This window comes from Boeremia exigua, assembly GCF_020726555.1.
Source record: "Boeremia exigua strain MPI-SDFR-AT-0100 chromosome Unknown C7974scaffold_8, whole genome shotgun sequence".
In the NCBI taxonomy this organism is placed as follows: domain Eukaryota; kingdom Fungi; phylum Ascomycota; class Dothideomycetes; order Pleosporales; family Didymellaceae; genus Boeremia; species Boeremia exigua.
In genome coordinates this window covers 502764-516792 of record NW_025763525.1, presented here as the reverse complement: position 1 = coordinate 516792, position 14029 = coordinate 502764, and the positions used below count along the sequence as shown (strand labels likewise).

Here is a 14029-nt window from a genome sequence, read left to right as displayed (position 1 = left end):
GATCTGCGCTTGAAGCTTCGACCTCGGAAGAGATCAGTGGGGTTCGTCCGTGTTTGCTTAGTATATTCACGCACGAACTGCATCCTCGACTATGCAAATATATGTACTATGTATGATGAAGGTATCATCGCTGCTGCGTTCGCGTGATTGGCGATCCTGTCGATGGCGTGCAACTTGCTCTGTTCCTTATCATGTGAAGTTGCCGGCTTGATTGGCCAGTCGACCGGGAGCTCTCAAGCAGCCCAAGACATGCTGAGACGCACTGCCAGAAACAGCTGCAATATCGGGCGCTGCAGACAATCATTTTGGTTGCATAGCCGTCCCCAAACAGCAACTTGCTTCCCCTCTCGTCCAGAGGTCCACGCATGGTTGCCCCTCTGAGCTCGCCGCCTAGCAGCAAGCTTGGAGCAGCTTTGGATCCAAGAGCCGCGGGAGCTACCTCAAAGGCGCTGTTGCGGCAGCTCTCCAGGGCTGAAGCTGCTGTCTTGACTTTTTGTGAGCTCTGCATGTGTGTCTCGCTGCGTCGCGACGAGCACTGCAGCCTGGAGCCCGGCTGGCCACAGCCGCGTTGTGTGACGCGGTGGCAGCCAGCGTGCGTGAACGATGACTGGCAGCATCGCGTAGCTGTCTCGGCGAGTGGCTACAGCTGCGCAGAAGCAGGCCGACAGCAGTTCGGTTTCTAGAGCGTTTCTGGAACATAGGCCAGCCCCAGAAAGTTTGCCTTGAGCTCCAGTGCCTGCCCGCACGGTGATCGCTCTTGCTGCAGCCTCTCCCCTCTTCTGCCCCGGATTGTCCCAAGCGTCATAACTGCGGCTGCACGCACCACACGCCCTCACCTCACCGACCGACTAACTTCCATTGTGCAATTGCTCCTGCACACCCTCATCCCCCGCGTGCCTTGCATCCATCCACCTGCGCCCTATCGCCGCGTTCCACGCCTTCGCAGCCTACACCCACCATCCCTGCCCCTCGCGCGCCCGACGTCAAAGAGCTGCGCTCGACCCCTCACCACCCGCCTCCAATGTCCCTCCCTCCAGACTACTCCAATGAGATAGCCGCCCTCGACCGCGAAATCCTCAAACAGAAGCCGAACGACATTCTGCAGTTCTGCGCGAGCTTCTTCAACCGCCGCCTGGAGTCGCAGCGCGCCGAGTTTCTGCTGTCGCAGCAGCATTCCAGCCAGCAAGGCCGCGCCGAGCACAGCTTCCCCGGCAACAACCCCTTCGGCACATCCCCCAGCTCCGGCGGCTTCGCCAAGAGCCCGATGCAGCGCCTCGAGGAAGAAGAGGAGGAGGGCGATATGATGGCCTCGCCTACTGCCTCCTCGTTCGCACAAGCCGACCTTAACAGGGCCCGCGGCGGCGACCAGGGCGACAGCCCCTTCGGCAACTTTGGCAACTTTGGCGGCTTTGGAGGCTCCTCCAAGAACCAGGTCACGCAGATGCCTCCCATCGTCGGCGGCAACGCGCCCAGCAACTACAACGCCAACAGACGCGTGTCTGTGTCCGCCGAGTCGCTCAACCCCACATCGGCAGACAACGACAATTTCACCCCGCCCTTCCACCAAAAGACAGACGACCAGGTCTCGCGCCTCAGGTCCGCCGTGTCTGGCAACTTCCTCTTCTCACATCTCGACGACGAGCAGTCTTTACAGGTGCTCGGCGCGTTGCACGAGAAGCCCATACCTGCCAAGGGCATCAAGGTCATCACACAAGGCGACGTAGGTGACTACTTCTATGTTGTCGAGAAGGGGTCTTTCGATATCCACGTCAACAAATCTGGCAAGCTTGAGGCTGGTGCAGATGGGCTCGGTGCAAAAGTGGGCGCTGTAGGCCCCGGTGGATCTTTTGGCGAGCTTGCGCTCATGTATAATGCTCCTCGCGCTGCCACCGTCGTATCGTCAGAGCCATCAACACTCTGGGCGCTTGATCGCGTCACGTTCCGCCGCATTCTGATGGACAGTGCTTTTCAGCGACGACGCATGTATGAAGGATTTCTGGAGGAGGTTCCGCTACTCTCCACGCTTACCCCATACGAGCGCTCCAAGATTGCAGACGCGCTCGAGACGAAGAAGTACCCTGCCGGCACTGAGATCATCCGAGAGGGCGATATTGGCGAAGCGTTCTATATCCTCGAATCTGGTGAAGCGCAGGTCTACATTCGCGGCAACAACAGTCCTGTCAAGAGATATAACAAGGGCGATTACTTCGGTGAGCTTGCTTTGCTCAATGACGCACCCCGTGCTGCATCCGTCATCAGCGAAACCGAGGTCAAGGTCGCAATGCTCAAGAAGAATGGCTTCCAGCGCCTGCTGGGCCCTGTCGAGGGCATCATGAGGCGGAACGATCCCAGCAAGGAGGGCGACAACGTTGATCCCTTGTCAAGGACTTCATAGACGTCACGCGGCAACATAAGCTGTTGCGGTTTGGTACGATACGGGTTGACCGTGAGTTATGAGCGAAGGAGTGCAGGGTCCAGTAGTGGTGGAGTGAGGAGGACGCTCCTGCTTCTTGGCGTTTTTCGCATGTATTGCTACTCTTCCTACTGTCACTAAGCGTTGGCTGCCCTCGGGGAAGAGTGGCGTTTTGGTTCGCGAGAAGAGTGAGCTTAGTGGTCCGATTTGTTCCCCAAGCTCCAACTGCGCACAAGCGAAAGAATTAAAACATGACTGTTGATTACATGTCTTCACCAGCTGAGAATGACATCAGATGTTTACGTCCGTGCGTGTCAGCAGCACTACAATCTCGCACCCAACTGAGGAGACAACGAGATACCGACACCTTCTAAATGCCGTCGAGCTGCACATAAGCCTTGAATGTCAAATCTTGAACTGCATTAATACTGGAAAGCGGTCGAAAACGCTGCACTAATACCAATCACAATTGTTTATCGGAGTCGGGGTCAGCTTACGTCTGGTTGTCATTCTGCCCCTGGCCTCCCAGACTCAGGAAGACCCACCTGGCACGCGATCGCCATCAAATCGAGCAGACTTGCCGAAATCTTCCACTCTAAGATGTTGAGGTTCGAGGCTGCTGCCTCAGTCCTGGTTGCAAGGCCACGGTACGTGCGACTTTGGAGCGACGCACGACGGATCGTTTTGGATATGCATCAACAATACCTCTCGTCAACCCACGATGTGGGCGTCAAATGCAGTCATGGGCAACACCTTTTGGCCGCAATCTATATTTTAGGATGCAACTAGGTTTCATTCCATTCATCTGACTGCAGGGCTGTAGCGTTTTGGTGTACCGAAGACGTTCTTCAAGGTGACCAGGATGATACTTAACCAGTCGTGCCCAGCTGTGGAACTGGAAGTGCTTACCGCACCGACATAGGCTTACCAGCACTAGTCTCCAAACTGGCAAGTGGGAGCACTCAAAATACCTCCCACGATGCTGTCCACTTGCCTCGTCATACCGCTGGCTTATTCCTGGTGGCGGTAGCATCCGCGGCTTACCCAACTGCTTTCTTGCAAGAGCGTGCGCGTTCACGATCTAAAGATATGGTCGATTCACTGAACACATGCCAGTGTGAAAGTAGAAGGGTTCAGAAACACACCACCTTTGAAAAACTGTCAAAGAAGACTGGAATGAGGTCAGCAGAGCATGCAGCTCAACTTCTTAATTCCGTTCACGCCCTCCGGTCTTACAAACTCTGGCAACACATGTCAGCTACACCAAGCAAACTTGAGGCTGTGGTGTACCACCATCATTCGATTTATGTCAGGAACCAGTTCTCGCGTACCAATTATACGTGGTAGCTTATACGAACTTTCAGCTATGACGACATGCATGACTGTTGGCGGATGACTTGCGGCGTAAATTGGATCTGGGACATTGCAGACCGCCAGTACACCGTCTCCATGCTTCCTTCACCCGAATCTCAGATCCGTACCTGTAGCTCGGGAACATATCCTGGGTATCCGCTGCATAGTGAACCACCTGAGACGATGGTGGAGACACCCCTGCAGTGCCTACGTGTTGGGTTGTGTGGCTATGCGGACCACGCCTGTGACAACAATTTCGTCGCGTGGCTAATCTCCATAGAGGTCTCAGCACCGATACTGGGTTCTTTAACCGATGGATTTACGCCCTAAAGATCATCTCTCTGTGGCGAGATATCTATATGCTCATACCCACACGGGTGGCACATGTATAACTATCTATAAGAGGTTGAGACGGTTTCGCTGAACCAGGCAAGGATCCACCACTCGACTCTGCCGAAATCAACTCTGCCGAAGTCGACCCCTCTAATCATTAGAGACTACCAGCTTGACAACGACGAAAACTGCAGTATTGTACGAAGCCCTGGAAGCGACTCTTACTGACAGTCGTACTGTGACGGCAACGGGTTCACAACGCCAGTACGAATATTGCACACAGATATAGCACAGTGTGGTCACGGTCGCCACAGTCGTCCTATATCCATACACATGGCATCGGCTAGCGAGCCACCGTCATCAAGGAAGAGACTTGGTAGAAGACGGCTACCACCACTCGAGCCCGGGCCTCCCTTTCAATTCGTTACTGCCAACCACCCAGACCAGTTTAGAGCTGGGAAGACGATGCGGCACGTACGATCCCACGTCATGTACAAGCACCGGATCGAAAGAAAGCCGACGCCAAACGAACGAACGAATACAAATCTTCAAAGGAGTGAATTGGCACATGTGTCGAGCACATCAAGTCCGGGGCCAACTAGCCAGGGTGAATACAGCAGCGATCCCGACTATCTCGCACCACATCATTCAAGGCCTCGCAGTAGCACCTGGACAGGAGACTCGCTACCTTCTACGCCCTATTGTCCAAGTCCAGCCACACTGCGGAGTTTGATTCACCAAATCCTAACTTCGAGTCAAGTGGCGTACGCTCGAAGTGCTCCTCCGATCTTCGAAGATGCGTCAGCTTTCCCATTTCCTGGGTTCCATGGGATGCACAGCAGCCCTATCGATGGTTTAAAACAACGATACATCGAAAGTTGCGGCCTCTTTGGAGAAGGTTCGTATTCAGACTCACTGAACAGTACCTTACTAATCAGTGCGTAGACAGGGAGTGGATGCGCACCGTTTGCGCGGACCAGACATCGTTCCTCAGCCATGTCAGTGTATCAAGCGTCTATCAAGACCTAGCCGAAGGGTTCTGGCAGGACAGCGACATGACCGTGGAAGTAAAAACACACGCTCTCAGTGCCATCGCCGGCCAGCTCGAGTCCAACGATGCGACAATCCTGAGCATACTGCATCTGCTCCTGAGCGAAGTGGGCGGCGACGGGATCGCGTTCAAGGTCCATCATCTGGGTCTACAAAGCCTCATAAACAGGAGAGGGGGACTGAGCCAGCTGGGGACCCGACTGGCAACATACATAACACTGTAAGTCTCTCCAATTTCGCAACTCCTCAAGCACCACCACACAACGCAGCGGTCTCCAGCATTTTCCTCAGATACAATCGACCGTACCCCCACCACACTATTAACACAGCTAACGCACCCAGCACCCTCACAACCCTAGCCACCCTCAAGAACACCCCCTCCCTCGCCCCACAACCCCCCACCCTCCCACCACCAACCCCCCAAACACCCTTCACTTACACCTCCCCCCTCCACGCCCCCACAGGAACAACACACCTCCACCAAACCCTCCCACCCCAGACCCTCGCCCTCCTAACAGCAACCCACGCCCTAACCCAATCCTTCCTGCACACCCACACCCACACCCACACCCACACCCACACCCACACCCACCACCAAACAACCCCCTTCACACCAAACCCCCACGCCTCCACCCTCTCACCCCTCCTCCAACCCCCCTCCCCCGCCTCCCCTCCCACACCAACCACAGAAGCAATCCGCCTAGCCTCCCTCCTGCACACGCACGCCCTACTACACGCCACACCCCTCGCCGCCGCCGCGGCCGCACTGCCCGGCACGCTTCCCGCGCTGCTCCGGGCAGTGGAGCGCACGGACACTGTGGGGTGCTGGGCGGAGGAAGGCATGAGGGGGGTGTTTTTGTGGGTTTGTCTTGTGGGGGGTGTGGCGGGGTGGGGGGTGAGTGAGCGGGAGAGGGGAGGGGAAGGGAGTGAAGGGATTGAAAGGGGGGAGGAGGGGTGGGCGCGCAAGTGTTTCTCGCTGTGGGCGGTGCGGGCGGTTGTTACGGGGGGGTTTGAGGATGCGGCGGGGGTGTTGGAGATGCTTGGGGTGGGGATGAGGGTTTGGGGGGCGGGTGGGTGAGGATGGTTGCGGGGGGAGGGGCTTGGGGAGTGCAGCGTTGTTTGCATTTGCAGCGGCTTGTTGGATGGTTGTCTGCGCGCTGTATGCGGTCATATAGACTTTATGTTAGCAAGGCTTAGCCTGATTCATCACACATCACACCACAACAGACCCTCCATAGATCATTGTCGGCACCACAAGCACGCGAAAGTCAAATTTGAAGATATGTCATTACTGCTATCATGAATCGTAGATATGCAAACAAGCGCGGCGTACCGACACCGAATTGCAAAGAGACCACCTAACGCCTTCCGTAACCGAAACAATGTCAAGCAGGAGAGATGTAGAAATTGTAAACCGGAGAACGCCTGAGTGTGCCTCACCGATATTGTAGCCTCTGTATTTCCTGTGATATCCATCAACGCCGACCGAGACTCCCGATGAGAGGAGAGTAAGATGTCCTTGTAAGGTGAAAGGGGTGTGCGTCTAGGCAACGGTGAAGAAAGACTCAGGCAGAGTCGTCAGAGCAGTGACTGTAAGCACAGCGCCGAAGGCAGTGGCAGGCACCATCACCTTGACGACACCAAGTGCTCTCTTGAAGATACCCCTTGGTTGAGCGATGGGGCGCTGTTGCTGAACAGTAACCCGCTCGATGTTAGGAATTACAGCTTCCTCGGGAGCAGTGCCGTTGGATGTGGGCTGAAGCGGCATCGCCTCCTCGGCATCTGCCTCAGCCTCCACATCCTTCTGCTCGGTTGCCTGCTCAGCCTCTTCTTCGAAAGCATCGACTGCGCTGCGCTTGCGGCTCTTGATCGAAGTGGGTGTTGGTGGTTGCTCATCAACAATCTCAGTGATGGCAACGCCTGTCCTGCGTGCCAAAGGTGATGATGTCTGATGAACCACTTCGGCATGCTCTGTGGGAGACGGAGTCTGGATACCGTCTGCAGCTGACCACGAGGCAGAGATGGGCTCTGCTTCCGATACGACCTTGTGGCTACTGTAGTGTGTAGCAATGTTATCGCCAGCGAATGTGCCAGGTGGAGCTCCTCCGTACCATGTCGGCTCTGCACGCGGTGCCTCGTCCCAGATCCTCTGCCGCTTCTGGGAAGGTCGCGGAGGCAGTGGAGGAGCGACAGTGCCCTCAAATGGCGGCATGGAGAATGGAACGTAATGCTCGGTCACTGCTGATACTGGAGGCAGAGAAAGGCCTGGGTAGACAGGGTGCTGGAAGCCCGCCAAGGAAGGGTACGCAAGGCCTCGCTCTGGCTCATACAGATCAAGAGACGCCACATTGACTGTCGAAGGCTGGTGTTGCTCGACTGGCGCTGACTGGGTTGGTGGGGTTTGAGGAGCGGCAGGCGAGTGGACCTGGACCTTGACATTCTCGACATACGGCTCGTCAACGAGTGGCGAGTCTGAACCATAGTCGGAGGCACTGCCGTTGCTTGCAGCATCGCTCTCGATGTCGAAAAGACTCCAGGCCTTTTCGTCAGCAGTGTGTTCAAGATCAAGGGCACCGTCGGCAGAATCGTCCTTCTCAGACAACTCGATCACCTCGGTGACTTCATCCTCCTCATCCTGTACCATAGTCACATCGTTGTTGTCGTCAGAGCGTTCTGTGTCCTCGTCGTGATCCTCGTGCTCTGGATCTAATTCGGCATCGGACTCATCGAGGATCAGTGGGTTGAGCTGACTACCGCGACGCTTGTGGACACACTCGACCTCTTCCTCCTCGGACTCGGCCTCGGGAACAGTGAAGCCGCGTGAGAAGGCCTCGGCGTGGGAGAGCTCGGCGTTGAACGTGTACCTGTAAGCCATGAAGTAGCCTGTAGTAGAGCTATTAGCGACCTGGTTTGCATGGCAGCGGAGGTGCAACCTACTCTCGTTGCGGTTCACATTAACGCCAAACTGCAACTGGTCGCCGCTCGACAGCTGCTTCGGAGCGTTGGGAACCAGCGGAGTGCCGTTGACATAGGTGCCGTGCATGGACTTGGTGTCTGTGATGAAGACCTGCGGGGTACCAGTGGAGGAGTTGGCTGTCAAGATGGCGTGCTCGCGAGAGACGACCGGGCTGTCGATGTAGACATTATGCTTCGCAGGCAGCAGATAGCCCTTGGACAGGTTCTTCGAGGCCCGACCGATGGCAAACTTGGAGTCAAGGGCCAGGTCGAACTCACGAGTGTGGTGAATGTCAAAGCCGGCCTCCTGCCTGAGGACAATGCGGAAGGCTGCGCGATCAGCACGTGCATGGGACAGTCTTGAAATGTTGGAGCACTTACTGTGCACCATGTTGGCGGCGGGTTGGGTGAAGCCGTGGCAGATGCTGTGCAGGCGATTTCAGCGATTTCAGGCACTCAGGCTGTACTTGAGTGGTTGCTCGAGGGAGTAAGAGCAACAGCGGATGCCTGGGTGGGGCCAGCGGGGTTTGAGCTTGAATAGTGGTTCAGGGCGGCAGTGGTGATGCGTTGAGCGTTGGGCCAGCTGGTGTTGTCGGGAGGATTGCAGCAAGCTCGCAGGCTGCAGGAGAAGGTGAGACAGCTTGGCTCCTGTCCGTAAGGGCGGGGCGCGGAGTGAAGGTCGCGGTGGTCCCCCCAGGTTGCTGTCCTAATCGGGCTTATCAGGTGCACGCTAGCTGCTGCCCGCGGCGGCGCTACTGCAGGCTGGCCGCGGCTATGTGCCCCACCGCGTTCTCTCTTTTTTGCGACTGAAGAACGGTCGCCTTGCACTGTGATGCGCCTCTTGACATGACTCACGCCGCCACGACGATGCACGATACCCACGACGTCCGCCGGTAGCAGAGACCAGAGCCCGCCCGCCGCTACATTCAGAGCCCGCCGCCATGGCCGAGGCCGCGCCCAACTATGCTGTCAAGCAGCAGGTGGTGGATAAGATCCCCGCGCGCATCAAGCATATCCAGTTCGGCATCTAGTAGGCCTCGCCGCCCACAGTGCAGCGCTGCACGCATACTAACAGCCGGCAGCTCCAACCAGGACATTGTCAACCAGGCCGTCCTCGAAGTCTCCGACCGCAATGTCTACGACCTCACCCCCGCCGCCGACAACACGCGCACCCTTACCGCCAATGGGCCCATGGACACTCACATGGGTATTTCGAGCAAGACAGGAAAATGCGGAACCTGCGGCGAGGGCCTTGACAAGTGCAACGGCCACTTTGGCCACATCAAGCTGGCCCTGCCGGCCTTCCACGTGGGATACCTGAAGCACATCATCGAGGTGCTGAACTGCATCTGCAAGGACTGCTCGCGCGTGCTGCTGGATGAGGTGGAGCGACGCAGGTACTTGCGCAGCATGCGCCGCCCCGATATGGACACCCTGCGACGCAGCGCCGTCTCGAAGAGGATCCTGGAGGACTGCCGAAAGAAGAAGACGTGCCCGTACTGCAATGCGCTGCAGGGCACCGTCAGGAAGGTCCCCGGCCACCCGCTCAAAATCATCCATAACCGCTACGACGCCTACAACCGATCGACCGCAAAGACAAAGAAGGCCCCCGCCGGCAAGATTGAATTCGACCAGTCCTTCGACACAGCAAAGGCAGCGAACCCCGACCTCGACAAGCATCTCAAAAAGGCCGCCGACGATATGCACCCCCTGCGAGCCCTCAACTTGTTCAAGAAGATCTCCCCCGAGGATTGCGAGCTGCTGGCCATGATTCCGGAGGACGCACGGCCGGAAATGCTGATCTGGGAGTACATGCCTGTACCGCCTGTTGCGCTGCGACCATCGGTCATGCAGGAGGGAGGAGCCACGGAAGATGATGTGACGAACAAGATTGGAGACATCTGCCAGATCAGCAGTATTATCAGGGCTGGCCTGGCACGAGGCTTTCCGCTTCAAATCCTCATGGAGCAGTGGGATTTCTTGCAACTGCAGATCGCTATGTACATCAACAGTGACGCGCCCGGTCTGAAACAGCAGGGTCTGCAGAAGACAATGCGCGGTTTCTCGCAGAGACTCAAGGGCAAGGGTGGACGATTCCGTCAAAACTTGTCTGGAAAGCGTGTCGACTTCTCAGGTCGCACTGTCATTGGACCCGATCCTAACTTGAGTATTGAGGAAGTTGCTGTGCCAGAACGCGTCGCCAAGAATCTAACATACCCTGAGAAGGTGACGAGATACAACATCGAAAAGCTCAAAAAGCTAGTGCTGAACGGTGCCAACAAATACCCCGGCGCGAACTACATCTTGAAGGACGATGCCGAACGAACTCCGAATAGAGAGCGCACCAAGATCTCGTTAGCTGCACTGACGAAGCACGACCGGAAGGGTGAGCGCCTAAAGTTTCCTGCAGAGAAGCTCAAGATTGGCGACATCGTCGAACGGCATATCGAAGACGGCGACATCGTACTATTCAATCGACAACCTTCTCTCCATAAGCTTAGTATTCTCAGTCACAGGGCCAAAGTCCGACCATGGAGAACCTTTCGACTCAACGAGTGTGTCTGCAATCCCTACAACGCCGATTTCGATGGTGATGAGATGAACTTGCACGTTCCACAAACTGAAGAAGCACGCACAGAGGCTACCGAGCTTATGGGCGTAAGGTACAATATTGCCACTCCAAAGAACGGTACACCTATCATTGCAGCCATCCAGGATTTCATTACTGCAGCCTTTCTACTCAGCAACAAGAGCAACTTCTACGATCGACGTACATTCTGTCAGATCGTCAACTACATGTTCAATGGAGATGGAGCGTACGATCCCGACACAGGCAAGACATTGCCAATCGAGATCCCGCCACCTGTCATCTGGAAGCCACAAGCACTTTGGACGGGAAAGCAGGTCTTCAATCTTCTCATGCGGCCCAACAAGGCATCAAGAGTTCTTGTTAACCTTGAAGCCGCAAATAAGATGTTCAAGCCAAAGGCTGGCGTAGCACACGACCTCAGCGACAACGACTCGTACCTGGTCATCCGTAACTCAGAAGTGATGTGTGGATGCATGGACAAAGCAACAGTTGGTGATGGAAAGAAAGATTCCGTCTTCTACGTCATGATGCGTGATTTTGGACCCGAACATGCTGTCCAGGGCATGAACAGACTCTCCAAGCTGTCCGCGCGATGGCTGACCAACAATGGCTTCTCCCTCGGTATCAGCGACGTCACTCCAGGCGAGAAGCTCATGCAAAAGAAGCAGGCCCTAGTTGTCGAAGCGTACAAGCAGTGCGACAAGATCATCAGCGACTTCCAGGAAGGGAAACTGCAGCGTGATCCAGGATGCGACGAAGAGAAGACAATGGAGAACAGAATTGGTGGTATCCTGTCCAACGTTCGTCAAGCTGCCGGTGAGATTTGTTTCGAGGAGCTCAGCAGATGGAACTCACCCCTTCTCATGGCCAAATGCGGTTCGAAGGGTTCCAATTTGAACGTCTCGCAGATGGTTGCTTCCGTCGGCCAACAGATGATTGGTGGTGCGCGTGTTGCGGATGGCTTCCATCACCGAACGCTGCCTCACTTCCCCAAGGCGGCGCGACAGCCAGCAGCGAAGGGCTTCGTCAGTAACAGTTTCTTCTCGGGTCTTACGCCATCCGAGTTCATTTTCCACGCCATGAGTGGTCGTGAAGGTCTCGTCGATACTGCTGTCAAGACCGCCGAAACTGGTTACATGAGTAGACGACTTATGAAGTCCCTGGAAGATTTGTCGGCCTCATACGACGACACAGTACGAAACTCTTCAGGTACTGTCGTGCAGTTCCAATATGGAGACGATAACCTGGATCCCGTCGACATGGAGGGTAAGGCCAAGCCTGTAAACTTTGACCGAACCTTCTCTCACGCCGTGACATCAACTTGGACCAACAGCGAGCCCACCCTCGTCCCGGCTGAGATCCGCGAGCATGTCCATGCCAGGATGAACACGGAACGTAACAAATACCCGCGATACATGCTGGATGGCGTAACGAGGCTCGACTTCAAGGACAATAGTGACTCTGGAATCGACCAGAAGGAGTCTATGCGCGACTTCCTTGATACTGTCGAAGACTATGTGGGCAAGAAGGCTACTAAGCTTGAGACAACTCTTCTTTACCTTGGCGTTGCCGAGCCGTCCCAGAGCCTGGAGAAACTTTCCCAAGAGGTTGCGGAGAAGTACAGTCTTGCTGACGGTATCGCAAAGATCTCCCAAAGAGCCCTTGACACTTTCATTGATCTCTGTCTTACCAAGTATCACCGCTCGCGAGTCCAGCCTGGCCACGCTGTAGGTGCTATTGGTGCGCAGTCTATTGGTGAGCCTGGTACTCAGATGACGCTGAAAACTTTCCATTTTGCTGGTGTTGCTGGTATGTCCATCACCCAGGGTGTCCCGCGTATCAAGGAAATCATCAACGCCTCATCCACCATCTCCACCCCCGTCATTACTTGCGAGTTGTCCAACAAACTCTCCGAATCCGCCGCACGTATCGTCAAGGCACGTGTTGAGAAGACCTACTTGCGCGACATCATCACCTATGTCGAGGACGTCTGGCATCCCAGTGGCGCCTACATCGCCATGCGCGTTGACTGGGATACCGTCAATGCACTCTTTGTTGACATCCAACCCCACGACATCATCCGCGCCATCAATAGGCACAAGGCGCTCAAGTGGGGCAAAGCCGGCACCAACGTCCGCATCTCCTCCTCACTGATCCGTGTCGAAGTCCCCGACCCCAGCGCCGCCAAAAAGCGCCCCGCGAAGACCGCCCGCAACCACAAAGAATTCTTCGAGCGCGTGCAGCAAGTCAAAGCGCTCATCCCCGACGTCGTCATCAAAGGCTACGCCGACTGCACCCGCGCCATCATCAAAAAAGACACCTCCCCCAACAAAGACGGCATCTACGAATGCCAGCTCCTGGTCGAAGGCTACGGCTTCAAGGACTGCATGACAACCCCCGGCATCGAGCCCTACTCCACCAAATCCAACCACGTCATGGAAGTCCGCTCGGTCCTCGGCATCGAAGCCGCGCGCCAGACCATCGTGCGCGAAATCAGCTCCGTCATGGGCAACATGGACATCGATCCGCGCCACATGCAGCTGCTCGCCGACGTCATGACGTTCAAGGGCGATGTGTACGGCATCACGCGCTTCGGGCTGCAGAAGACGCGTGACAGCGTGCTGCAGCTCGCCAGTTTCGAGAAGACGCCTGATCATCTGTTTGAGGCGGCTGCGCGCGGCAAGATCGATAGCATCGATGGCGTCTCCGAGTGCATTATCATGGGCCAGAGTGTCAAGCTGGGGACCGGCGCGATGCAGGTTATCAGGCCGTTGGGGTTGACGACGGAGGAGGTGTGTGCGAAGCGGACGATGTTCGAGGAGGGTTGGGAGGCGCTGTAGGCGGGCGCGTGGTAACGAGGGACCCGAGTGGTGTCAAGTATCTGAGAGCGGGGATCTGGGAATGTGCTATCTGAGCAAGTACAGCATTAAAAGGGCGTTCCGGCGCTCCATCGTTTCCACACTCTTGGCACATAGCATAGCGGCTGGCTGTCTGCATTATCTGAATCCATCTGAATCTACAAAACACTTTGTCTTCCAAGCCAGTCGACACAGTTCTTCCAGGCCCAGGCTGTGCTCGCGTTCTGTCCCTTTGCGTGCGTCCATACGCATCGATCCCAGCAATACCCGCATCCACCTCTCGCTCCCCGCTCTCACATGCTTCTGTGTATGTTAGGATCTCTGGGTACCCATCGCTTTCGCCAGAAACCCGTCGAGCCGGCTCCTGCAAGGTCGTCCGCGGAATCTCGATACTGTCCTGGCGCTTCTCGACCGAACCGTCGCTCTCGATGACATTGCGCAGAGTGTCGTGTGTTTTCCTCTGCATGGCCTTTCCGC

General features: G+C 56.1%; 4 protein-coding genes across 4 annotated transcripts; 3 read left to right on the top strand and 1 right to left on the bottom strand.

Moving 5' to 3' along the window:
* Positions 1 to 596: 596 nt before the first annotated feature.
* On the top strand, positions 597 to 2725 carry C7974DRAFT_397299 (camp-dependent protein kinase A regulatory subunit). Its single transcript, XM_046142178.1, has one exon. The coding sequence runs from the start codon at positions 1022 to 1024 to the stop codon at positions 2393 to 2395; it is 1374 nt and encodes a 457-aa protein (XP_045995269.1). The 5' UTR covers positions 597 to 1021; the 3' UTR covers positions 2396 to 2725.
* A 1539-nt stretch (positions 2726 to 4264) lies between these two features.
* Positions 4265 to 5384, top strand: C7974DRAFT_212675 (uncharacterized protein). Its single transcript, XM_046136999.1, has 2 exons — positions 4265 to 4997; positions 5045 to 5384. The coding sequence occupies exons 1-2, from the start codon at positions 4433 to 4435 to the stop codon at positions 5371 to 5373; spliced, it is 894 nt and encodes a 297-aa protein (XP_045995268.1). The 5' UTR covers positions 4265 to 4432; the 3' UTR covers positions 5374 to 5384.
* Positions 5385 to 6418: 1034 nt separating this feature from the next.
* Positions 6419 to 8783, bottom strand: C7974DRAFT_397295 (uncharacterized protein). Its single transcript, XM_046142177.1, has 3 exons — positions 8486 to 8783; positions 8087 to 8434; positions 6419 to 8032 (listed from the first exon to the last, which is right to left on the bottom strand). The coding sequence occupies exons 1-3, from the start codon at positions 8493 to 8495 to the stop codon at positions 6693 to 6695; spliced, it is 1698 nt and encodes a 565-aa protein (XP_045995267.1). The 5' UTR covers positions 8496 to 8783; the 3' UTR covers positions 6419 to 6692.
* Positions 8784 to 8919: 136 nt separating this feature from the next.
* On the top strand, positions 8920 to 13813 carry C7974DRAFT_338657 (uncharacterized protein). The gene is made up of 2 exons (XM_046139233.1): positions 8920 to 9134; positions 9187 to 13813. The coding sequence occupies exons 1-2, from the start codon at positions 9046 to 9048 to the stop codon at positions 13532 to 13534; spliced, it is 4437 nt and encodes a 1478-aa protein (XP_045995266.1). The 5' UTR covers positions 8920 to 9045; the 3' UTR covers positions 13535 to 13813.
* Positions 13814 to 14029: the final 216 nt, after the last annotated feature.

Bases quoted from the DNA above. Each gene is read 5' to 3' on its own strand.
- C7974DRAFT_397295 (XM_046142177.1), bottom strand. The intron at 8,033-8,086 runs GTAGGTTGCACC...GCTCTACTACAG, and splicing joins TAATGTGAACCGCAACGAGA to GCTACTTCATGGCTTACAGG.
- C7974DRAFT_212675 (XM_046136999.1), top strand. From the start codon at position 4,433: ATGGCATCGGCTAGCGAGCCACCGTCATCAAGGAAGAGACTTGGTAGA. The intron at 4,998-5,044 runs GTTCGTATTCAG...ATCAGTGCGTAG, and splicing joins TTGCGGCCTCTTTGGAGAAG to ACAGGGAGTGGATGCGCACC.
- C7974DRAFT_397299 (XM_046142178.1), top strand. From the start codon at position 1,022: ATGTCCCTCCCTCCAGACTACTCCAATGAGATAGCCGCCCTCGACCGC.
- C7974DRAFT_338657 (XM_046139233.1), top strand. From the start codon at position 9,046: ATGGCCGAGGCCGCGCCCAACTATGCTGTCAAGCAGCAGGTGGTGGAT. The intron at 9,135-9,186 runs GTAGGCCTCGCC...AACAGCCGGCAG, and splicing joins CATATCCAGTTCGGCATCTA to CTCCAACCAGGACATTGTCA.